This window comes from Myxocyprinus asiaticus, chromosome 49 (assembly GCF_019703515.2).
Source record: "Myxocyprinus asiaticus isolate MX2 ecotype Aquarium Trade chromosome 49, UBuf_Myxa_2, whole genome shotgun sequence".
NCBI lineage: Eukaryota > Metazoa > Chordata > Actinopteri > Cypriniformes > Catostomidae > Myxocyprinus > Myxocyprinus asiaticus.
Window position 1 is genome coordinate 13,637,711 of NC_059392.1, and position 26,493 is coordinate 13,664,203.

The 26,493-nt window shown below is 36.2% G+C and overlaps 1 protein-coding gene across 2 annotated transcripts in view; it reads left to right on the plus strand.

The window, feature by feature from the left end:
- The window catches only part of LOC127438438 (adhesion G-protein coupled receptor D2), a 115,052-nt gene that overhangs the window by 1,579 nt on the left and 86,980 nt on the right, over nucleotides 1-26,493 (plus strand). For both annotated transcript variants that reach the window (XM_051694026.1, XM_051694027.1), the window contains exons 5-20: nucleotides 18-656; nucleotides 2,648-2,836; nucleotides 3,056-3,123; nucleotides 3,797-4,084; nucleotides 7,580-7,691; nucleotides 7,882-8,019; nucleotides 8,294-8,399; nucleotides 8,535-8,646; nucleotides 9,789-9,844; nucleotides 9,948-10,074; nucleotides 10,639-10,742; nucleotides 11,434-11,536; nucleotides 12,273-12,426; nucleotides 14,004-14,137; nucleotides 14,370-14,485; nucleotides 15,332-15,452. In XM_051694026.1, the coding sequence (XP_051549986.1) occupies nucleotides 18-656; nucleotides 2,648-2,836; nucleotides 3,056-3,123; nucleotides 3,797-4,084; nucleotides 7,580-7,691; nucleotides 7,882-8,019; nucleotides 8,294-8,399; nucleotides 8,535-8,646; nucleotides 9,789-9,844; nucleotides 9,948-10,074; nucleotides 10,639-10,742; nucleotides 11,434-11,536; nucleotides 12,273-12,426; nucleotides 14,004-14,137; nucleotides 14,370-14,485; nucleotides 15,332-15,452 (2,567 nt within the window). The remainder of the gene's footprint in view (nucleotides 1-17; nucleotides 657-2,647; nucleotides 2,837-3,055; nucleotides 3,124-3,796; nucleotides 4,085-7,579; nucleotides 7,692-7,881; nucleotides 8,020-8,293; nucleotides 8,400-8,534; nucleotides 8,647-9,788; nucleotides 9,845-9,947; nucleotides 10,075-10,638; nucleotides 10,743-11,433; nucleotides 11,537-12,272; nucleotides 12,427-14,003; nucleotides 14,138-14,369; nucleotides 14,486-15,331; nucleotides 15,453-26,493) is intronic.

A 26,493-nucleotide genomic window follows, 5' to 3' on the forward strand; every position in this document is an offset into this window, starting at 1 on the left:
GTTTGCTCTTTTTCCAGGCCCTCCAGACATGTACATGTTGGAGTTTCCGGTGCGTCCTCACCGAAAATCGGCTCGCCTGCGCCACAAGTTCCCTAACATGGAGGCGCTGACTGTTTGCACTTACCTCCAGTTTGAACCTACTTGCCATGGACTTTCCACTGTTTTCTCATATTCCATAATGTCGTTCATTAATGAGTTCCAACTCCAAGCACAAATTGTGGAGAACAAACCCATCCAGCTTGCACTGCTGGTGCATGGTTCGAAAACTACCTACGTATCAGCCTTTGCCAACGATGCTTTCTGGCACTTTTTATGTGTGAGCTGGGACGGGAATACTGGCAAATGGACCATCTGGGCGGATGGAACAAATGTGGGTTCTGAGAGTTCCCTCAACTCATCAAGCCATATCGAGGGCAATGGCCTATTCATCATTGGACAAGAGCAAGACACGTTTGGAGGCTACAAAAATGATAAGGCGCTCTGCGGGAACATTACGCAGCTGTACATGTGGGATCGTGTTTTGGCCGACAGTGAAATTCGAAGCATGGAAAAAATTTGTTCACCCATTCCTTCTGGCCTGTTCTTCAAATGGAGTGAGTCTGTACTGGAAATAGAGACCTCTCTACAGACACGTAGGGGGAACTCGCCATGTCAAGGTAGAGTTAAGTCTAGGGTATACTTTGTTTTCTGCATGCCGTTACGTTTTGCGCACAGTCGAGCACTCAGCCTTTCAAAGTATACTCTTTTGACTTTGAGGCCATATGGACACGTTCACTTAGGCACACTACGACTGCTTTGTGATAAAATAGTATAACAGTCAATGGCAGGCAAAGACACGGACTGCCCACGAGTCTAAAAAAAACTAGGCTGCATCACACGCACTGTGCGCAAGATGCAGTTGCACACAGAAAATCGAAGTATACATTGGTCTCCAGTGGAGGTGGTTTTGGGGTTGTGCCTTACTTGAATTGGGTTCATTTTGTCAAAGACTATTTAGCAGAGACAGGCCACTTCTATTAAAATGAATGGGAGAAATTGGAATACCCAATGGTCAATGGATGTAGAAAGGAATTCCTGTCTTACAGGTAAAAGAACCAATCACCATTTAGATACAGACATCGCCTGCCTATCAACCCGAGAACGCGCATGCGCATTAGCTATACAAGTCGGAAAAATGTTGTCTTTTAGCGTAATCTGAGGTAAAGAAACACAATTTTGGATTCCAGTGTTGTCAGAGTTTGCTGCTGATTTGAAATATGTTATTTGATCATAATCTTGACCAACCGTTTTAGAGATTTAGGTGTTCCCCCATTCAAGTAAATAGGAGATGCACTTTCATGACTGGAAATAGCTTCCCAAGAGCATTCCAAAGATGGCCGCCATTGGAGTGACTTCTGCCAGTGTGAATACAGTCTCAGCAAAGTTGTGATTGGTTACGTCTGGTTAACATGGTTGTAAATACTTCATCCATGCTGTAATTCTGAGACCCACCCTTCAAAACATTAACTTCCCATTTGACACGGGGCCACCACATGATTAATGGATCCAAAGTTCCTGATTCTTTTCAGAAGAGAAGATGTGGTCTATACATGTACCAGAATTTGGAGAGTGTGATAACTATGACTCATTCTGACATCACCTTAAATTTTTGGCAGGCTTGAAGCAAACTTGGGTTGTCTGCTGTTTGGTGGCCTCATACTGATAAACTATGCTCAAAATTATGTCGATTTAATGTGTTATTTCAGTGCTATTAATTTGTGATAGAAAATAATGTGTTAAAAAATTAACGCAATTAATCATGTTCCCGGACCGTAAAAAGGAACATTCCCACCATCAGAGCAATTTCAAGCTTGAAGTACCACCTGTTTTCAGCAGGGGGCAGTAAGTGAAACTCCAGCTGTATAGGCAACACACGACTGTACAGAGAACAAACTTGGGTTATGGGCTTGTTTGACACTGGCAACAGCACAAGATGAGCACACGTTCTTACATTCAAACACATCTGGACAGAGTGCAACTCCGAATGCAGTTTTCCCGAGACGTGTTTTTCCAAATTTTAAACTATGTTTATAAACACTTTATACAGCGACCTAAAAACGCTGTGGTTACGAAGTGACGCAACCAAATTGAGACACTCCAAAAGCGTCCGTCTAATGCATGTGTACTTTGATGCATCCTTAGAAAAGCCCTTATAATAAATCTATTTTTTGACAGATTAACGAATTCAATTGCACTATGGATCGCTGTGGACTGTAGGCCAATGATAGGCTTCTGTTTAATAATATGGAAATAAACAAAATATTGCCTTCTAAAGCCACTTTTTGTATTGTCTTATCAATGTTTTACTTGTCTGCCACAAGAATGTAATGCATTTTAACTATCTAAATGATTAAATTTATAATATATATTATATTTATGATTATTTCAATATAACTGTTTATAATTTTTTTAATAATTCTATATTGAATTATTGTCATTTGAGAAGCTTTTTTTGTTGCAAAAATTTATACAGGTATGTGCCATTTATTCGATTCATAAATCAGCATATTGTGTAATTAATTTGATAAAAAATTGTAATCGATTGACAGGCCAAATTTTTTCTTTTAACTGTACACTGTTATTTATGTTTTGTTCATATTTCTTTTAGGTATCAAAAGTCAACCACCAGACCAACTTATCATCCCTTGGTTGGGTCCAAGTTTGCCTCAAAAGTTTTCTTCTGAAGATGACTTAATTTCTAACAATGAGGCCTGTGTTGCCTTTCACACTGCAAGTGGGAAATGGAATTATGACATTTGTACGATACGTAGGGGAAGTGTTTGCCTGTTCCACAAAGGTGACCACATGCTATGTAACATTCTGAATTTGAGTTTGGTTTTTATCGATTCTAAAATGTGTTCTTTAGAAATTTTGTAAAGCCTTTGCACACATTGCATATATATGAGACCACAGATCAGTGAACAAAAATGTGTCTGATACATACAGCTGCATTTATATTTTTTGTGCACGTTCTGAACATTTGAGATGATCCATGTCTTTCAATTTTTCATTTCAGAGAACTCATTTGGTTTTCCTGGGACCCTGTTCTTCACACAAGTCAGCAATGAGTTCAATTCCAAACCTGTGAGTTTGACAGGTCTCACTGCTGCTTTTTATTAGATTTGCTAAAAAACTCTAGATTTCACCAAGAAATGGCCAAATGGTTAACCTATTTCTTTCACAGTTTTTATTCTTTTACCTGTCTTTCATTGTATTAAATTCAAATATATTCAGTATTGTGACAAATACAGTGGTGGGCAAAAGTCTGAGACCACATTGAAAATCTAGGATTCAAAATCCAATTTAAACCTTTAAAAAAATGTTTATGAATTTATATCAAAGAAGTAATAATAAAAAAAGAAAAGAAACTTTAATGACAAAAAAATTAATAAAATAATTATAAATATTTACTATTCTGCACTATTTCTAATTCACTAATCAAATAATTTTTTCGGAGTCACTGACCATGTTAAGTCAGAAAAGATCAGATTTCCGTGCTTCCATTGAATCATACAATGCCTGCTCAAGTGCATGCTGTAATTAAAGGAAAAGGGGGACATACCATATACGTACAGTACATTCATGTCATTTTTTAATTTGAATCTTCACTCAAATTGTTATGCTTGTTCTATAAATAAAAAAAATATTAATTTAGAAAAATGCAAAATAGAAGCACTTTTACTAGTGGTCACAGACTTTTTGTAATTTGGTGTAATTTCTCAACTTGATCTATTTTTTTTTTTTTTTTTTTTTACAGGACACTGTGAATAAAAATGTAACTTTATTCCCAGCAAATGAACTTAATCGCAGTAGCGCTCTCTTGAGTACCATTTTGAGAGTTATGGACAGCAATGTCAATATAATCACACATTCTGATCTTATGTACCTCATTGAAACCATCAAGAAGGCATCAGCCACTCAACACAATGAAATAGCTGTTCCTTCTGAGGTCTTCATGTCCATTATCAGCAATTGCTTGGAATTAGCCTGCAGACTCATTGACCCTGATATGGCCCAACAGTGGAAGGATTTGAAAGCACATGGGGTATGTTGAAAAGTTACCTTGCATTGCCTGTACAGATCAACAGGATTGAAGTAAAAATTGTAAAATCTCCATAGCAAAATCGATTTTGGGTAGTAATGTACTAAGACAGACCTACCATGAACTTCGAAGTTGTATAGCGATGGTTCTGTTAAACCAACAAGTCAGTGTAACTTTGAAAATCATGTTTAATAACAAATTCCTGATGAAGAACTACACTATCCACAATCCTGAATCGAGATCCACCAATCAGAGAAGTTGCTGTTACAATGAAAACGTGAATCTCAGCAATCTCAACAGCGAGTCTTGAAGTTTTGCAGGCTAGTGGAGGCAATCTACCTACCTAATTTAAGTTACTGTAGGATGTTGTAGCGTTAAAATAGAAAGGATGGAAGTGGCGTTTTCCGATAAGAAAATACATTATATTTATGATATATTTGGTTATATCATTTGCAGTGCTGTATGGCAGTGTTTCCCATCCACGTGTGCCGTGGAAAATGATCAAATTCCAAAAAATAAATAAATGCATGAAAAAAAAAATTATTTCAGGGATCCAATCTCCTCACCTTTCGGAGAAATTCACCATTTTGAAACCATAATCGGTCACTTTTGTGATTGTAAAGAGCAATGATTAATGTGCAAAAGTGACTGATATTTATACGCGTTAAGGGTCTTTCACATGACTCGTGTCAGCGCTGCAGAATACATTGAAGTCTATGAAGTGACGCCACTTCACACCACCATTTTCAATGTTTATTGTGCACACCTTCTGCTTTTTTACGTGGCAAACTCGTAAAATCGCCCCTCTGTGACGCTTCCTGCAACTCGTCATGTGGAGGGCAATGCGGCGCTTGACGCTGGTGTTGAACGGAGCGTTGACGCATCGACTCAACTCATGTAAAATGCGCTTTACAATGACGAAAGAACATTATTGAAACTCAAAGTTATTATTATTTGTCTATTGTTGTGGTCTTTTCTGATAAAAGCCATGCTCAGCAGTTTAAATAGGCTACTGTAGGAAAATTATACCGTAGATCTGCTTTGTGTTTATAATTCTTATACTGAAGTCAGTAGATTTGTAGCCATGCAAGTTTTAATAAAGGAGAAGGTAAGGACGTTATTGAAACTCACTATTATTAGACTATTATTGTTGTCTTTTTAGATGAAAAAGAATGCTCAGACTGAAGGAAGACTATAGATCTGCTTTGTTCTTTTAATGCTTAAACACTATAAAGTCTCTTGGTAGATTTCGGTCATGAACGACTCAAAATGATTCACTGACTCACCTAGTGACATTCCAGAAGGGGTCACTGAACTAATCAGTTAATAACAATGAACAAATTTGTGAAACAGAAGAAAGCCTCACCAAAATACTCTTTATTTTGCAGCTAATTCTGCACAATTGTAAACTTGAATAAACTTGAATCACTAAAATAGCTGGAATTGGTGCTTTTAGATTATTCTTTAAAAAAAACATCCCCAGAAAAAATTTTCATGGACCAGTGATTGTCTTACCTTTTTTGCCCCTCATGAGTTTGCATCCCTGTAATTTGTTGTGGCATTGCAAGAATAAATCTAAAAATTAGAAAAGAAGCAAATTTGTTGTTTTTTTTCATTATCCATCCACCTGTGACCTCACACAGTGTAGCCTACCTATGTGACTTGTTTTGTTTTGTGTGTTTTTTTGCATAGCCGAATTTCAAACATTACAAGTAAACACGCTACTAAGACGGACAGAAAACATGGACAAGTTCTTGAAAAGGAAGAATATTGATGATGGTTAGCCTATGTGGGATAGTGTTGTGCCGTAGAATTTTTTAGTCGTAAAAAGTGTGCCGTGGTAGAAAAAAGGTTGGGAGACACTGCTGTATGGGATGTGTAGTTTATTCACTCCGTTAAAAAAAGCACAGCTGCTGGCAGTGGAGCTTAACTCTAGAAAAAGGTAATGATCAAAAAATGAAACTAAACTAAAGTCTTGACCAAGACAAAATAGGTACTGTTTTAAAGCTTAGAAGCTGTACTTTACAATGCATATAGGCATTATAACTAAAACTGAAGAAGTGCTTTGAAATTTGCAGTCAAATCAGAAGTGTTTCGTTTGGATAATTTATTAATATTTTTGCACTGCACATATTATTTTAATCGGGAAAAACATCAGACTGATCAAATAGCAATGTGTCATATGTCATCGGAAAGCTCTCAAAGAGTAGAATATAACCAGTTTGTTTTACTCACAGACAAAAATATACACAGCTAAATATATGTCTTTGACATATAGAATGTTACATGTAAACAGGTGTCGCTTATATGCCGCGTTTTTGCTTATGACTTCACAAAAATAAACTTAGAGGAGGCGGTTGTCTTTAAAACTAGCCCACATACAACGTAATTAAATGCATAGATCATTATATAATCCACACGAAGCACAGTGTGCATACAGCACATAATGTACTATCTGGCTAAAAACATGTTAGCTTTCCTGGATCAGATGACTTAATTGGAAATGATGTAGTAAGTTGTCCAGTGTCATGGAATGCTAAACCAATCGAATTAGGATTCAGATCGCTGCAACTAGAGGTGGAAGTCATCCGAACATGGGCAGAGAGGATCGTTCACTGTAATTACATATTTCCACCAGGAGATGGCGGCGAGGAAATGACACAGATTCAATGATGGCTCAAATGACACAGAATGGAACTGAATGAGATCTCGTTACTTATGCCTGCATGCTTTGGAGGGAGAGCATACCTTTAGTCATTGTTGTATTTGCATGTGTAATTAGTTGTTATATACAATTATTATGTATTATTTGTTTGGAGAGGCTTTTGGACACTTGGAGACATTTTTGGACACTAGGATGAATTATATTTGTAATGCTATTACTTTTGATTGCTTTGTCTTATCAACACAACATTTTTCTCAGTAACAGTTGACATGATTGGGAACAAAACAAAAGTTTTTCAAAGCCACCTTATTTACACCCAGAGATATATAATGTCAAATCAGAAAAATACATTTTTGGCTCGTTTTGTGTGATTTTTCAGCAGTTTCGTAGCCTGAGAGTCTCATAATTTATCATAATCTGTCATTAATTTTTTTTTAAAGTTTTATTTAAAATTATATTAAATAATTGACCCCTTTTGGTATAAACCTTTAATTTTGGGCATGCTACTGAAATAGGAAATCTTTAAAAACACCTTCAGAGCTTAAAAGGTTAACTTGTATTTAACCCTCAAAATTCCTGTGTTTAGTCTTCTACATCTGTTTTTGTTTCCTAAATTTTTTCAAATATGAAATGCAAATTCAAATACAAAATATTTCTTTACTTTTACTGTAATGTTGTGATTCATCTCGGAGCTGGTTGCTGTGGTTCAAGACTTAGAACTCTTTATAGAAGAATTTTCTGACATGCGTATGGAGAAGATGAATGGCTGCTGAAAAAATGGGTGGTCACTCCTTTCTGTCAGGTTTATGAATACATTTTCTGTATTTTCTTAGAATTACCACGGACCATTGACAGTTGTAGAGAGCATTGACAAGCTGCTGTGGACACTGGCGGATTCACTCTGGCCCGAACGCAAAAGCTACACAATGTCAACAAAGTACATTGGTACGATGGAGCCACTTGTGTTTGTGTTGCACTCTCACAGTCACAAAAAACAAATCAGTTCTAATATTTAACATTTACCTCATTTAATATAAGTTATTAATATTTAGCCACGACTATTTTTGGTTGTCTCACATAAACACTGTACAAACAGTGGATTGATGGATGAGTCACAAGATTTATGGTTTCTTAGGTGTTCATCTGGAGCCACGGAAGTTGTCACAGATGAGCTGCAGTTGTATGTACAAGCCCTCAGTCCATGGCAGCCAGTTCAACAGCCATGATGAGATCCTTGTCCCAGAGACTGAAGTGCAAAGAATCTTCTCTCTTGGTGAGGGATGACGTACTTTGACTAGTTTGCTTATTTCTACAGATAACCTTCATGGCTGGAATGTTGTAAACTAAAATATTTCTGATGTTATTTTAAACTGATTATATATGATATTATATAATATGTACTCACTTACAAAGCAATACTGCTTATGTTCAGTCCCATGTGGAGCTGTTTTGGCTGCATACATTCCGTTTTGGCTTGCTTATTGCTTTACATCTTTCATCGGTGAAAATCAATTAGCTGATGGCATGTACTGTGTATTACTTGACAGGCCATGAGGAAGTGATGTTTATTCATACCTACTACAGCCATCTATTAGAGATGTTGTCCAGACTGGAGGTGAACACCCCTGCTGATCAAAAGGCAGACAGCAAGAGGTAAGCAAGAGCTTCCCGACTCTCTCCACACCAAAATGGTCTGACTGCCTTGAAAAATCCACATCTTTAAAGCGTATATATTTCTCACAATTATCATTGTGCACTTTTGTAACAGTTTTGTTTGTTTATTTGCAGTCGTCACACTGGTCAGCTAGCCACGGCGGTTATATCAGCTACAGTGCGAGATGTTTCCAGGGCAGAGAATGTTCCTGTCTCTGTCCAGTACACCTTGTCCACTGGGATTATGGTACAAAAATCTTAATAGCAGTTTTCATATTTACAAAGAGGTAAAAAAAGTGAATCTCTTGATCATTCCATCAAATATGCTACCATATCATTTTAAACGTTTTTAAACACACCATTAAAAAATTAACAAACAATCTGTAACCTTCAGGGTTGTATTGCATGGGCTTATTGGGTGCATTTGATGAAATACTGTATAGGTCAATGTGGCACAATTGTTTTTGCGGCTTTGTGTGCAGAAGCATTAGATACATGACTCAACAATTTCAAAAACAAGTCCAATTTTGTGTATTCCCAATTTGAATGAACAAGTATAGATACTATGGGTAATAGAATAAGTATACACTTATTAGTCATTCAGTTTGTAAACTAAACTTAAAGGGATAGTTCACCAAAATATAAGACTTCTCTCATTATTATTTACTCACCCTCATGCCATCCCAGATGTGTCTGACTTTCTTTCTTCTGCTGAACACAGAGATTTTTAGAAGAATATTTCAGTTCTGTAGGTCCATACAATGCAAGTGAATGGTGGCCAGAACTTTGAATCTCCAAAAATCACATAAAAGCAGCATAAAAGTAATCCATTCAGTGGTTTAATCCATGTCTTCTGAAGCGATATGATAGGTGTTGGGGAGAAACAGATCAAGATTCACATTCTTCTTCTTTTGTTTTTGGCAATTTGCATTCTTAATGCATATCGCCACCTATTGGTAACGGAGGAAAATTTATGGTAAAAAAGGACTTAAATATTTATTTACTTCTCGCCCATACCTATCATATTGCTAAATAAGACATGAATTAAACCACTGGAGTCTTATGGATTACTTTTATGCTGCCTTTATGTCCTTTTCGGAGCTTCAAAGTTCTGCCCACCATTCATTTGCATTGAATAGACCAACAGAGCTAAATTATTCTTCTAAAAATCTTTGTGCTCTGCAGAAGAAAGAAAGTCATACACATCTGGGATGGCATGAGGGTGAGTAAATGATGAGAATATTTTCATTTTTTGGGTGGACTATTCCATTAATGTCCTCAATACATATTAAGTTCTATATTTAGTTCTGCTAAATCATACATTTTAATGGCTGGTTGGTCCAGGTGTTGTCGTATTGCTTCCATTATTTTTTTCTTCTTTCATTTTAGAATGAGGACTCCAAACGAGTCACACCTGTTTGTGTGTTTTGGAATGTTAGTTACATGTAAGTGGATGTAATCTTATTACAAAAATACCTACTAGTGTAATGCCATAGTACAGTGTCTTCTTTTGGTCTGATTTGTCTCAGTGTGTCTCAATTTCCACAGGGCTGGTCACACAAGTGATTGGTCAAATAAAGGATGCAGAGTGTTGCCTTCTGCTCCTGATGTCACTTCCTGCCTCTGCAACCACACCACAAACTTTGCTGTCCTTATGAATTATATGGAGCCCAGGGTAGGTTTAGAGTTTCAAATGTAACAAAATGGTCCTAACAAAGACTATGCTCATATTTGGGCATCTAAACTCTTTATTATATTTTTATTATTAAACCATGGTTAAATCATTAGCCCAGATTTAAACCACACAGTCTCAACCAAATTAAATCCTTACAGCCTTTTGAAGTTATTGTCTGAAATTGTTCAAAAAGCATATACATTTTTTCTTAAAAAATACGATTTCCTTAACTAATGACATTTTGTGTTATAATACAATTCCTCCACTAGAGGTCACTATTAGCTTACAAAAACAAGGAAGCATTTATAGTGTCCTTTTGGTGAGAATGCAGAACTGTGCACGGTTAAACCTGATCCAATCAGAAGTTCCTTTCTAGAATTTATAAGGAGAAAACATGATCATGAACATCCATTATATCACCATTCAGTGCAGTATGAGATGTCAATCCTCATATTTATGGTAGCTGTATGATCTCAGGTCAATGAGATGCCTAATTCATGAGTGAGAGATAGACAGATGCTGAGGAAAACATGATCTGTATATTGATGGCTCTTTTCCCTACAGTGGAGCACCGAACAGGAGAACATTTTGACGAAGCTGACATTTATCGGATCCGGAGCCTCTCTCTGTGCATTGGTGGTGACCTTGATGCTGTTTACCGTGTTGGAGTAAGTGGTTTCCACGGATTCATTGCCACGCCGACAACAGTGTGCTTCTATGTGTTCCTCTTGGGAAAATGGAATCATTTGATTAGGCCTTCACAATACACTTACGCTTCTAAAACGTCTAACTGAAGAGTGTTGAGTTCACAGGGTCGTGACATGGCATAATTTCTGCTCCAAAATTGGGGCCACGCAGTCACTCACAATCCAGAGTCATGCCTTAGCGAATGTGAGCTCACAGCACCTCACGTTTGTCAATAGCGCACAGTTCTGAGGCTGAATCAGTATTGAATACCACTAATCGGCTAATTAGCGCTCTGTGCCAAATGAGCCCGAAGCGGAAGTTTTATGGTGACATAACAGGGGAGATAATTAAAGGAAAGGGTCACACAAAGGGAGGTTAATCAGAACTGGATAAGCCAAGCTGATTTCATTAAGAGATTTATGGCTTGTTTGCTGCTAATCAATCAACACACAAACTTCATCTGGATTACAAGACTGCTTGTAAACCCCCCCCAAAAAAGAAGAATTTTGTCTGTGCTTTTCTCTATAGTATAACATTTTTTTTTATTTGTATTTTTTTATAGATTTACCATTACATTCATAAAATATATCTTATTGTAAATCCAGGTGAAGAAAATGATGGCAAAATTTAATCAAGGAGAAAAGATTGAAATTGTTTTTTTTTTTTTAACAGCATCCCGAAATCAGAACGGACATCAGTTCATAAGAATCTTTTTGTATCTTTGACCTTCGCCCAAATTGCCCTTCTTTGCAGCGGTTCTGCCATTCATAACAAGGTACGGTGTTTATCACACACTCATTTGTAACATTCAAAACAGAACTGCAAGTTTACTGTATATAAGTGGTCTTCAAAATATATTTTAATATAATACTTCATAGATAATAATAAAATCGTACTTTAGTTGATGGGTTTTTAAAGTAACTCTAATTAAGTCTGATTTAAATAGTCAAAATGTATGCCAAATTTGTTAACGTTGTCTTACATTTTTTGTTTGATATTTTTATATTTACATTTACAATTTAAATTAATGTGCCAAGTTGCTACAAACCATTAAATGGTTAAATACATAACTTCGACATAGAATTATTTAATGTCATTATTGTAATAATTGTTATAATAGTATTAATATTTATGAATATGCAGTGTATTCATTATAACAATTTTACAGAGTTTTTTATGTTAAAAAATGATACTTAATCATAATAATGTAAGTACTTGATTTTACATGGGTGTTTTTGATCATATTGCCAATTTTATAAAAGTTATTATGCGTTATGTAAAGTAATTAATATGTAAAGTGTTTTTAAAGATAAAGAAAACATAATTTTTTAAACGTCTACTTCTAGAACCTTCCAAAAAAAATAGTTCTCCAAACAGTCTGATAGTGTCTTAAAACAACATTAGTGCTGTTGTCATATTTGGCGTCACGGATAAGCTGGCGTGTGGCCACGTTTGTGTGGATCTTTGACCTTTTAACCCAGACAGCCTGCTTTCCGACCTTTGCCCCGTAGGTGGCCTGCATGCTTGTGGCAGCTCTGATGCATTTGTTCTTCATGGCAGCATTCAGCTGGATGCTGGTCGAGGGCCTGCTGCTCTGGAGCAAAGTAGTGAGCGTTAATTTGAGCGAGGACCGCCACATGAAATACTACTACCTGATTGGCTGGGGTAATGGGCTCTCCGCCCCCAATCTTCCCTTTGTTCGGTTGTGTGATAGACTCAGTTATTGATTAGGTTAGAGAGTACAGGAATGCAGGGCTCCTGTTTTCATATTATTGTTGTTGTATTTTATATGTCCTTGAATGATTACCGGTAATAACATTTAATGAACTAAACTATTACAACAAAAATTAAAGCAATTAAAAATAACTAGCTTTTAAACACTTTTAAACACTACTTCATTTAATTACCAAATTATTGCTAAAGCTTAAAAATTACCCAATCAAATTTTAATTAGTATGATCTAAATTGTTGAAAACTTAACATTGTTAGTTAAACCTTGCAATGTAAATCAAGACATTTATATCCAACATGTACAGTAGACCCATTTAACAAATTAATCCCACCGATTACAATTGTGACCAAAATTTAGTTTGAAATTTGAAGGGTCTAAAATGTTTTTACATGAGTGGTGAAAACAGTCACATGACCAGAGCCATTTAATTCCACTGTACTCCTCTAAAGATTATGTCTGTGTCAAAGCTCCATAAAAGGAAGCAAATTAAACATGTCATGATAAACTTACAACTACCATATTTTGTACGGATAATGTTAAAAGGGTCTATTATTGATTTATTAATAAGATTGCTCAACCTTATATAAATCGTGCTCACAGGATAAGTAAACATGTAAGTGGTCATAATTGTGAAAGGTGGGAAAATACAGAGACCCTTTTTTGAATAGGTGACTGATTGACTCCCATTATAAAATTGCAGATTTCAAAGTATTATTACAATAAATGAAACAAAGTAAAAGAAATATGCAGTTATTCTTGGTTTGTCATTTCCTTTTACCCCACAATTGCTTTATATTTTACTTTATTGTTTGCAATTTTCTGTTGGGTCCTGCTGAGCAACTGAGCAAAATGACTGTATCACACTAACTCTGTATTTTCCTACCGGTTACAATTGTGACCAAGAATAAATCTCATACTTAACTATCTTAAAAATATTTATTGTTTTTTTTAAAAGGCATACAGTTTCTTTCATTGGGCTATCCAAAGACTAAAACTGATATGCCCACACAGCTGGGAAAAATGTGGGACTAAACGGGTTAATAGATGATTGCATTATATAAAAATACTGCGATCCAAATTGCATTTTTTTTTTTTTTTTTTTTTAAGGATACAACAAACACTCTTTTCATGCAAAACATTTCACAAAAATACGTTTTTGTCTGAAGATTTACTTTTGTAAATCTGAAGATTTAAGTTTCAGTATTTGGACACTTTCTGGTTGTCCAACGCTACTGGAACAAGAATTGTTTGTATTTGTCAAACGTTAGTGGAACATGCCCACCCCTGGGGTTAATCTGTTAAGACACCGGAGGGGAACTTGAGGGGAACTTAATATACAGTATATACACTAAATATATGCTCAGAAAAGCGAAGTTAGCTAAGTTGATATTTTGTTATCGATGCAATAAAATTCATATATTTTTATGTGTGGTTTACATAAGCGTCCATATACTGTTTGGGGCCACTAAATCAACACGTCCGTAATAGAAAATTGTCTTTTCTGTAACAGGTCTGCCTGTGCTCATAGTCACCATCACACTGGCCTCTGCTTCTGGGAAATATTCCGCAGACGGCCACTGTTGGCTCAGCGTTCAGAACGGTGTAATATGGGGCTTTGCCGGCCCGGTCATCTTCATCATTATGGTTTGTTTATCTGTCTCTGCTTCTCTCTTTATTGTGCAACTGTTTTCTTTGACATACTGTGCTATTGCAAAAGAGTCCATATTGAAAATCTAGGATTCAATATATGGAGCCCAATCGAATGTGTCTGCATTTTTTTATGAGAGAGTTGGTTTGTATAAAAGTCTCTGTTGTCTTTGTATTAACAACATAGATTATTAATAGATTATTAATAGTTAGTGCATGTGTGTTCCAGGTGAATATCATGATTCTGACCCGTGTGGTGGTCATCACTATCACCACGGCCAAGAGAAGATCTTTGATGATGACCCTGAACAGCAGCCCAGAAGAGCAAGTCTCTGAGCAGATAAGGTAAGACATCTTGTTTGTCTTTAGGGCCGCCACATGGAGGCACCCTTTCACAGCTGTGCTCCTGAACGGTGGTCCAGTCTGCTCGTGGAGTTTGACTGATCCTCAGTAATTTGGGCTTTTTATTATAATGATTTATGTGTACATTATAGACTCTTTCAATGTCAAATAATGTTTTGCTTTTGTGTGTGTGGAATTTTTGGAGTCAAAGTAAACTTTCAGACTGTTCCATCACTGCGAGAATCCAGCGTAATGTTTTTAAAAACCGGCCCTAATACTGATGCCTATGTTGGTTTATAGATATTTTAGCTTCTCCTTGAAACCATAAATAACCACAACACAAATTAAGCCGCCACATTTACCCAGCGTTTCGATTTGAAGTGCCGTTGACACGTCTAGACCTCCGGCATCAGTCGTCGAGGTGGGACTCTCAGAAGGCCCCTGTTTGTAAGAAATATCAATGTGACTCTTGAAAGCCAGTGGTCAAACATGGAGTCTGCCAAGGAAAATCAAACACACACTTCCTCCGCTTGGCAGCGGCCGATTTGGAGTGCAGCTGGTTTGCTTTAGCGGTTACCTGAATGGGGAGGTAATTTTATGCTAAACAAAATTAAAAGCGATTAAGCATGGAAATTGTCACAATGTGAGAATAAGCAGCAGCTCCTGTTGTGCTGGGAATGACCCATGGAATCTGTCATCTATGGTGTAAAGGTCTGCTAGAGCTGCCAGAAGGTGTGCAACTAGTTTTTCCACCAGATTTGCAGTGTGTGTGTGTATACACGCTTGTAATAAAAGAATCTGTTCGCTGTAATCAGATTGTCCTTGGCTGATTGTGTTTGTGTTTCTCAGGGTGGCAGTGAAAGCTGTGCTGGTTTTGTTACCGATTCTGGGCCTGACCTGGCTGTGTGGAGTTCTGGTGCCTTTCTCCGTGGCTATAGCTTACATCTTCTGCTTCCTCAACTCATTGCAGGTAAGAGTCTCTCTCTCTCTCTCTCTCTCTCACTCTCTCTCTCTCTCTCTTTCTCTCTCTCACTCTTTCTCTCTCTCAAAATTCTTAATAAATCAGCAGATTTTTATGGTATTGTTGGAGCATATAAGTGGTCCAACTGTTATATACTGTTTGGGGCTTCATGCTCTACGTTCTGCATTTGTATGCTCAAATCTGTAATAATAGTTGCAGTTCAGGTTTTTCTGTGTTAGTCATTTTCCAGTATTGCTTTTTTAAGACACTTTTTTTTTTTCTCCAAACGGCTCTGCTGTTACTTCCTTTTCCCATTAATTCATTATGAATGGTCAATGAAATTCTTCCTAAAGCTGTTTAATATTACGGCAAATCTACTCTTTGTATCTGTATGAACGTAAAAAATTATAATAATTTGTTTAATAAAGAAATAATAAATTTTATAAAAATAATTTTAAAAATGAATACGTAATTTCTATTCTATTATTAATTTAATAAAATAATGAATTTATTTTAAATAATTTAAAACATGTTATTTTTAAAATACAATTATATTTAAAATTATTTTTATTAAATATTTAAATACATACTATTTACAGTTTGAGGTTCTTAGTACAACATTTCAGCAGGTGCAAAATCAAAATTTACAGAATAATGCAATTAACAAATGTATTATATAAAATGTATTAAATCTACAGGTCCTTGACTTATATGTTCTCTTTACAGTAGCTTTCAAAACCCTTTTTTTTTTTTTTACTGATAAATGTTTCTATCTACTTTTGCTCAGCATCTTTAATACTGTTCCTTCCATGATTTACACTTTCTGATATTGACAGTGGTAATCTTGGGTTATACTTCCAGTAATCAAAACTATCTAATTTCACAAACACTGTTTGTTACGTAGATTTAAGAGCATCACACAAAACATCAGAGTGTGAAAATTTGGACCAAAGAAAGAAAAGTGTGTCATTCTTTATGTATTACAGGCTCTACTGTGTTCGCAATCTGTACAGCTCCTTAATCAGTTGTTTCTGTAATAGAGCTGTATATACAGTATCACAAGAAAATCAATAGAGATTTAGCCTGACTCACATCATTAAACCGCACTATAAATAGTTCAGTTTCCACACTAATTAAAAAATGTCTCAGCACAGTGATAATTGATGTAGTCCTTTTTGTAACCAAGTCACAGTTTTGTTGGTTTACTTGTTTTAATTTTTCTTGTTTCTTTTTTGTGTTTGTTTGTTGAGGCCACATCTAATGCCATAGAACTAGTTAAACATTAAAGAGATGTAAAACTCTTTGAGGTCCAACAAGCAGTCTTTTTCTCTCTGCTATGCTTCATGGTGTCTTCAGGGAACCTTTCAAAATTAATAAATTAATAATAATAAACATTATTCACCCCCCCCCAAGACAGTAAGGATTTACGAAGGTAAGCTTTTCTGATGACCCAGAATTTTTAAACATTACATCTGTGTGTATCACTAGTCATTAGTGAGTGACACATTCAAAGTCATAGTGTGAATATATAACCTAATATTTCTAAATAGCAGGATTTTTTAAAAATACAGCCATGTCATAATTATTCAACCCCTATTGCATGTAGCTGTTTCTTAAATATGTAAGGCTACACAAGTAATTGTTTAAATTAAGCCATCATTCTACAATGGCACTTATTTAAGTTTTAAAATTTAAGTTTAGTGTCGTAAGCAAAAATGTATTTCTATGCAAAAAATGCAATGAAAAATAAGCGGTCACAAAAGATAATAGAGGAGATTATTTCATTACACAAGAAAAGACCATTCTCAATTTCCAATAGAGAATGTTGGCAGCACCATTCATACATTTTACCGAAATACTCAAACCAGCCCGTCTGGCACCAGCAATCATGCATGCGATTATCTAATCAGCCAATCATGTGGCAGCAGTGCAGTGCATAAAATCATGCAGGTATGGGTCAGGAGCTTCAGTTAATGTTCACATCAACTATCAGAATGGGGAAAAAATTTGATCTCAGTAATTTGGACTGTGGCATGATTGTTGGTGCCAGATGGGCTGGTTTGAGTATTTCTGTAACTGCTGATCTCCTGGGATTTTCACACACAACAGTCTCTAGAATTTACTCCGAATGGTGCCGAAAACAAAAAAACATCCAGTGAGCGGCAGTTCTGTGGATGGAAATGCCTTGTTGATGAGAGAGGTCAACAGAGAATGGCCAGACTGACAAAATCTACGGTATCTCAGATAACCGCTGTGTACAATTGTGGTGAGAAGAATAGCATCTCAGAATGCTATTCTGAGATGCGGGTTGGAGCTGTTTTGGCTGCTCGAGGGGGACCTACACAATATTAGATAGGTGGTTTTAATGTTGTGGCTGATCGGTGTATATATATATATATATATATAAAAACTCAGTTGATTAAATACATGTTTTAATATAAATTTCTCTAAGCTGGCATTTTTTCCCAAGGTTTCCATACCCTACTGGGGTGTAAAAAGCCAACTCCATTTCAGACAGTAAGTTTTGAGTTAAAATTTTTGGATTGCTAAATGCAACATACATTTTTTTATGTACCGGTACATGCATACTACATGTAATGTACTATTTAAATAAGTTTCTGATAATAGATGATTATTTGCATCCTTCTTCACTAGAAGCTTCTATATTACCACATAGCCTAAGAGAGATAATATAAATTTTATTTTACATTAATCCAGTAAGGCTTGTTTTAGGATATCGAATTTCTAGTTTGTTTCTTCTAATATAAGTATTTTGAAGGAGTACATAAATGGAGTATATTGAAGAGTATGCAGTTTATAGAGTAAATGTTAATTTATTTATACCTGTTAGTTCATTATTCATTAGTTAAAGTTAACATTACAACTTTGAATTTTAAGCATGTATTGGCATATGTTGAAATAAAATGAACCAACATTAATAAGTGCTTTAAAAGGATTATTCATTGTTAGTTCACGTTAACGAATGTAGTAAACAAATGTAAACAAATACAACCATATTGTAAAGTGTTACCGAATAATTTCAAGACTTAGTATATAATAATTTCAAGAATTAGTATATGATAATCTATATTATATATTTATAATATACTAATAAACTTTGTTATTCTTTCTTAATACATTATTAAATAAATCTGTAATTTTGCACAGATTTATGACAAATTGAATAGATAATTGGGAATTATTTAACACACCTTTTTAGGTATATAAACAGTAAAGAAACAGTAATTTTTCTTATTGTTGAGAAACAATGTTTTACATAGTGGTATGCATCATGATAAAATGTCTACGTGCAGTTCAGCCAACAAAAGTTTGATGCACAAAAAAATAAAAAATTAAATAAATAAAAATAATAGTGACCAAACATTTTGAACATGATATTTATGTGTAATTTCGTTTTTTTTTTTTTGGTGCAAAAAACAAATTAGGCTACTACTAATATGTTATATGCAACATATTTTTTCTACAGATTTTGGCTCAAAATCAGTCCAAACCATACCAAGGAAATCACAGCAGGCCTCTGTGTAATCATTTAACCGCTCAGATATTTTGCCAGCCTCTTCCTTTTCGAACGTGGTAGTCAAAAATATAGCTCCCATGTGTTAAAGACCAAACTGATTGAACTGTATTCTCACTAAATTCCACGCCTTTGTTTTCCCACGACTTCTTTTTTATCCATGATAGGTCTCAAGAGCTGTGAACCTAACAATGACAATAAAGCAATGCATTTTACACAACTGCACTATAAATTTAACCTTGTTAGAATAACCAAACACTCCAGGAGCAATGAAACAACAAACTTCTCTGAAAGTTTACGAAGTCATTTACTATTCCCTCACCACTCCTCATGACTCTCATCAGTTAAAGTTTTTATGCCAGCTAATTTAGATTTCAATCCATATGCTTGTTCTGATGTGTGTTGAGAAAGTACCATCAATGTATCCAGGGTGCTTGAATCATTCAGTGCCGCAGACCTTTTGTTTAAGTACTTCATATAGATGTTGTAAACTCTTAAATACGACAGTGCGGCCCACGACTTTAAAAGAAAACAGATGACATGCGCTTATATGAATGCAGACCATATGGGGAGGTGAATAAAACATTCTACCATGGAAAGTTGCTTTGATTGAGGATATGTTCATAATTTTGTTGACAACGTTGCTTTCTAAGGAACGCCCTTGAAATTTGAATACTATAACAGCCACCCTTTTTCCAGAGGGCATTACAAGTTCTAAATGGCCTTATGTGGAATTCCTGTCATGATTCTCCCTTCCATGTTTCATTGTATTTTCAATAGGCAGCAATAACAACATAAAACTTAAGCCACAGGACTTTATTGTTTAATCAATAAAAGGAATAATGTTGACAAGCCCTTTTCATTGGCCACGCTTTCTGTTGGTTGCTTGACAAGACTTTGAGTGAGGGAACCAATATGACAACCAAGTCTTCTTATTTACTGCAATAAGCAGGAATTAGCATTATTTGATTATATGATAAGTTGTCGATAAGCTGTCAGTTATTTTCCGTAGACATTTTAAACACCAATCTTAAATGATAAGTACTGTGTTTTTTCATTGATGCACTGGCATTATCTTTGTCGGAACGTTAGCTATATTACAGCTCAATTAAAGAGTTACATTTTGAACAATCTAATGCAAAACATGACTATGTTCAAAACAAACCCATGTCTGAGCCACCCACAAATAGCAGATTACTTACTATTCAAGTACTTGATTCGGCGAATAACGTTACAATGCAAAGGCAACATTGTTCCATTCAGATGACCGCAACAACTCGCAGATTAATTCTGTCTTATTTCAATTTGATTTACAAACTCTTCAGCCATAAATACAGCCATGTGCTCCTCTATCAGGCTGAAAATAAATAGCTTTCGGTGGGGATGGGGTGGAAGTGGAGTTGGTTCATTTGACCATAAATCCCACGACCCTCAGTCATCCAATCTCAGTGCAATGTCATTCAAAAGCTCAGTGCTATCCATTACTGGTATATAATAGGCCCTCCACCATGCATTGCGCATTGCATTATATGCTCATAATTTCCCTCTATCAATAACTTTGAGGATAGAGAGTGTAAAGGGGGTTTCGGGTCACAAACTCAGGATAAGTTTTTTGGTTGTTGCAGTAAGGTGGAGCCTAAAAAAAATAAAAAATAATAATATATAATAATATATATATATATATATATATATATATATATATATATATATATATATATAAATATATATGATCTAAAGACAACATTTTACCTTTTGAAACTAGATAAGCTGATGTCGTCATTTTTTTTTTTGTATATCGCTTTTCACAACACACATCGTTTCAAAGCAGCTTTACAGAAAATCATGCATTAACAAAAAATGAAACTAATATCTATAAAGTCATAGAGTGATCATTGTGTAGTTTGATTAAATATGATTGTAAATTGTGTATAAAAATTAAATAATTAAACAACAATTTTATTTAGAACCCCAGTGAGCAAGCTGAAGGTGACTGTGGCAAGGAACACAAAACTCCATAAGATGTTGGTTAATGGAGAAAAATAATCTTGGGAGAAACCAGACTCACTGTGGAGGCCAGTATATTCAGCATGAATATAATGCCAATATTAGTTATTTATGTGCAGTGCAGTTCATGGTTTAAGATTAGTAAACTAAGTAAGTGTTAAGGTCCAGTGTTAAAAAAAAAAAAGAAGATTTTTTATGAACTGTAAGATTAATGACTAATGTCTTTGAAGTTCATCCTGGATTAACTGCAGAAGTTCACATAGATGCATTGTCCTTTGTTAGTTGGCTGATGAAGGCTTTTGTTGGCAATTAAATGATAGTCTATGTATTCGATTTCAAGAGTGTAGTCCATCAGTAGACAAAGGTGATGCAGGCAGAGATCAATGAGGTGCATCACAGTTCAACCGGCAGGCCATTTCGGTTTGGTTTGGTTTGGTGGGGTCCATCCTATGTCCAAGGTTCAGGCAGTGGCATATGAAGTATCCGATGTCTTACAGTTGGAGTTGGCATCAGTTCATCCTCTGAAGTCCATCGTAAAAGACTGAAGTGATGTCTGGCTAGCACCGGCTGCATTTAGTCATCATCACTCAGAGACACATAGCAGTGGAGTCCAACACCAAGCAGGAACGGAGCTGGATCTGGCCAGCTCTGGTAACCTCGGGATATGAATCCTGAGACATGGAAACAAGTTGATGTCATTCAATTTTATGCAGAGTTATAGATCATGATGGATGTTTCTGGTTCCTGCAGACCTAACTTAAAGCAGCCTAATTGTGAGTTGAAGGATACATTTGCTGTATGCCTGGCTAAATAGATGAGTCTTTAGTCTAGAGTTAAACTGAGTGAGTGTGTCTGCATCCTGAATAATGTTAGGGAGATTATTCCATAGTTTAGGAGCCAAATAGGAAAAAGATCAACCTCCTTTTTTGGATCTTGATATTCTTGGAATTATTAACAAGCCCGAATTTTGTTATCGTAATGAACGTGATGGAATATAGCGTGTCAGAATGTCACTTAAGTACTGCGGAGCTAGACCATTCAAATCTTTGTTTGTAGTTAACAGAATTTTAAAATGAATAGGAAATTTAACAGGTAGCCAATGTAACGATGATAAAATGGGGCTAATATGATCATATTTCTTGGTTCTAGTCAGCACTCTGGCTGCTGCATTTTGAACTATCTGAACTTTATTTATTGAACTTGCTGGATATCCTCCAATCTAGTCTTGAGGTCATGAACGCATGAATTCGTTTTTCATCCAGTGGAGATATCAGATATACAAATCTGTCACAACAAAAGTATAGAAATTTACCAGATATTGATGCATAATCAGGACACTATGTAGAATGAATAATTTGGCCTAGTGCTAATTAATGCAAAGTATTGGCTTCCATACACAATTTTAGCCAGGTCTCAACATACATTTCTCCTTCACTCTTCAGTGTTTGGGAAATGATCCTGATATGGATGCCAGTTTGGGTCCACAGGGGGCATACTGGGAGAGTGCCACAAACCCCTCACCACCACACAAATAGACGATAACATCTAATAAAAAAAAAAATAAAAATAAAAAAACATCCCTGCACTGAAACAAACAATAACAGGACAGGAATCCCTCTGTCAAGACAGGTGTCCAGCTTGTCTCTCTCTCTCCCCCCTCAATCTCTCTGGCCTCCATGGTCAGGCAGTCCCCAAACCCCTGGCAAGGGAAATGCTTTTCATGTGGTATTGTTTAAGATGGAAAACATACTATCTAAGATTCAGTTTAATGCATATACATACAGATATGCTGCCTGTGGATTCTTAATTAGTAAAAACACCAAACTTGATGTATTTCTAGGTGTTAGACTGCACATAATGTGTCAACTCAGAGCGAGAACCGATCCCACTGAGTAAATTACATCAGTGATGATCAAATAACTTTTGTCAGCCATGCATATATATCATGCATATATTGACCTGTTTCATGTGACGTCACTGTATGACTGTGTCGCCATGTTTGTGACCAAAGTTCCATTTACCTTCATTGTGCTACGGTGTGGAATGGGGCAAAAGTCAGTGACATTTTTGTTTCTTTTCATAAATCTTGAAAAGGTGATACTGAGGTGTAATTACCAGAGCCTAATTTTATTTTATTTCTTTAAATAAAGTTTTATCTTTTAAGTGACATGGCTTCATGTTGCCAAAGACAAGCAGCGATGAAGGGGGAGAGCTGGGATAAAAACACTTGTGGGACTTTGCTTATTTATTTAGACATGTCAGTTATCTGTATACTTGTCAGTATTTATAACATCGTTGATTCGGATACAGTTAAACTGGAAATGCACATTGGATGATGTTATTCATAACACCCAGACTGTATAAAGGTATGTGATAATTGTAACATGTTGTAATAAACAAAAAAGCACTATAATGTGAATATATAGTTGTAACAGGTTAGTTGGGTGTAAGGAGGAGGAAGCGGGGACTGGATCAACAATCCATGTGAGCTTTATTTAAATCACACATCACTTTCCAGCGTAAACAGAAACCAAAAACACTGCTTGTCAGCCTCAAACAAAATGCACAGCGTTCGATATGTATGTAAACTCTCTCTCCTCTCTCTGGTGTCGGGCTCTCTCTTAAATCGCTCTCATGCCCTCACTGCAATGAAAAACAGGTGATAAAGATAATCATTGACAGGTGATAATTCTTGCCGTTCTCATCTCCCGATCTCACTCTCCATTCACAAACTGGTGCTCGACCACATCTCCACAACCACAATAGTATATATTTAATGTGCACAGTATATACTAATGTTAGTCAGTAAACAACACATGAAGCACGGACTTTATTCACACCACCAGACTACAATGTAAACATATCCGTCTTATTCACTAATATGCCTCGGTTGCATTCTGTGTATTCTTCATGAGTTAAAAGCAGCTCTTATATTCATACAGATGGGATCATCACAGACCTTTTGTAATATTTTGGCCAAATCAGAGCAGAAAACAACACAAACATTTGTAACTTCTGAATTAGAGATGTTTATGGTGATGTACCGGTAGACGTGCGGACTTGCCGGTCACACATTAGACTCGCCGCCGTACGGAGGTAAATCGTGGATAAAATATATTTACACGTCTGCGAAAGTCAAATTTGGCAATATTTGTGTTGACCTCAGACCTGTATACACCTTTCCTGGGACTTTGCATTGATAAAAAGTGTTTTTGTTTAGGTTTCTCTTGATCCCGTTTTGCGGGTGTTTTTCCATTCACCACCCATACTTCCTCCTGCTGATGGTCACAAATATGGCTGCGAAGGAAAAGTGACGTCACTGGAACTTTCAAACGTTTTTTTAATCAATTTATCCACAAAAATGTGTATATTAATAAATCGACAAAATATTTCAAGAATATTGCAATACAACCCCTAGGTGTACCTTTTTTTAGTGGACTTAAGTAATCAGAAATGGACATTGAAACTTGGAGATTCAAATGCTTCATTAGTAGGATGTTTAACCTCTTTAAAAAAAAAAAAAAAAAAAAAAAATCTTAAGTAATGTATAAATGACATTTATATATTTATAAAATTAATGCTCTTTCCTTTTTCAGCTTATTGCCCCCTGGCTTATGTTTTTCAATGGGAATTATTCAAAAGAAATCACAGACAAAATGCCTACAGTATATGTGGAATTGAAGTGTGAAATGCAGCTCTATACCACAAAAAGAAAAATGGCAGTTCGATACTGGAATCTGGCCAAAAAGCAACAAATAATCATTGTGAATAGCACGTTTCCTGTCAAGAGCAAAGGGAATTCCACATCTAGCACATACCACCAAAAGTGCCTGTCGCGTTTGGCACCCACCCGCATTTATTTGCTTTATAATTACCAGTCGGCTCTGTGTAGTAATAGTTTCTGTCATAGGAAAGCAAATCACTAGGCTACCCTGGCAGGAGATGACCCGCTGGGGACAACCTTACAATCCCTCTTACAACAACATGGCCCTCACATGTTCAACCTTGCCCTGCTTGGTGTCAGGAACCACTCCAACACTCAAATTACCTATGTTGAAACAAGGGCCGTTTCATGTGTAATTTAGCAGTCTTCAGCTGATATGAGTTTATGGGATGGGCGGATCAGTCAGCGGGGAGGAGGGAGTGGTTTTCAGGGATCTCGTAACATAAAAAAATTTTTTAAATCTGTTTTAATCTGTGCTGCGGACTGTTTGGTTGGCTTTGATGTATACTTTGCAGATAATTAACAAGAACTGGGTCACCCTGGGCAAGAGAATAGCCCAGCCTCTCCTTCTCTCTTTTCATAAAGGCTGTCAAATGCTGATACCAATTTATGAGTGAGCAATTCATTTGCTGCATGGAAATGAAATCCAAAATAAACACAGTATGTATTATTCATGTGAGCACTCTTTTTAAATCATTATTTCTTCTAAAAAAAAAATCCTAATTGTGGGGCATACTGGTTGTGGACTGGAATTTACAATTTCGATAGTTTGGATTGTCTTAAAATTTCACAGTTGAACTCGAAAGAGCAGAGTGTGCGTGCCAATGTGTTCTAGAGCATATTTTGCAAATTAGCAACATTCCCTTCAAACCAAAGGTCTGTGTTAAGATTTATTTATCGACAAAAAGAAAATCCCAAATATGTTTCATCTGGTGCAGTATTGCGTTAACAGGGCATGAAATGGGAAGAAAAAACTTGAGAAAAAAGGGAAAGTGGTTTATCGATACATTTCTTGGCCTCTTGCCCCTCCTGTGTGGCGGAGCTGTCACAGAGCTGAGAAAGCTGCCACTCCTCTCCCGTGTCATTTCCTCCCATACCGTTGCACCGCCTGACCCCTAACGACTGTTTACGAGGATATGTTGATTCTTATTAATCTGGTTCTTGTCGGTTTGGTTGGCATTGGACCACAGGGGAGGGCCATGGGTTGTGTTAAGAGTTATCCACCCTAGGTGGGAAAAAGCACAGGGTGGTTGACAGCTCAGCTCTGGGGTGCGGAGTTGGGCTTTTTACACTGTGCAGATGTGGTCTCCTGCTTTGTTTTTCTAAGTAATTATCATCAAGTCAAAGCATGTGCCAATCATCTGCCTTTGAGTTGGGCCTAGTTCAGGTTGAAAACCATCCTAATGCTTGAAGTATGTCAAAGCTCATCTCAACTCGATTAGGCTGTGAAAAAAACACAAGTTATGCATTGCGCTAATATAGACTTTTAACTGTGGCTCTTTCGGTTTGCTAGCAGTTTTAAAAAAATGTTTAGTGATGAAGTCTATTTGCTCAGTCATACCAAAAAGGCTTCAATTTCAGTCAATGTAAATGTTATGTAATTATATTCTAAGTAAATTAGGAAAGAACGTTTAATATAAGTGTCTAGCTAAAATGATCCAAGAGTTTGAAAAAGACAATTTCACGCCAGTGAAGACACAAGACATAAAAACACAGTCTCTGAAAGAGACTGGAAAAGGAAGACGAATGAAGTGCTCACGTCGATGAACTACCATTCGTTTTCACTT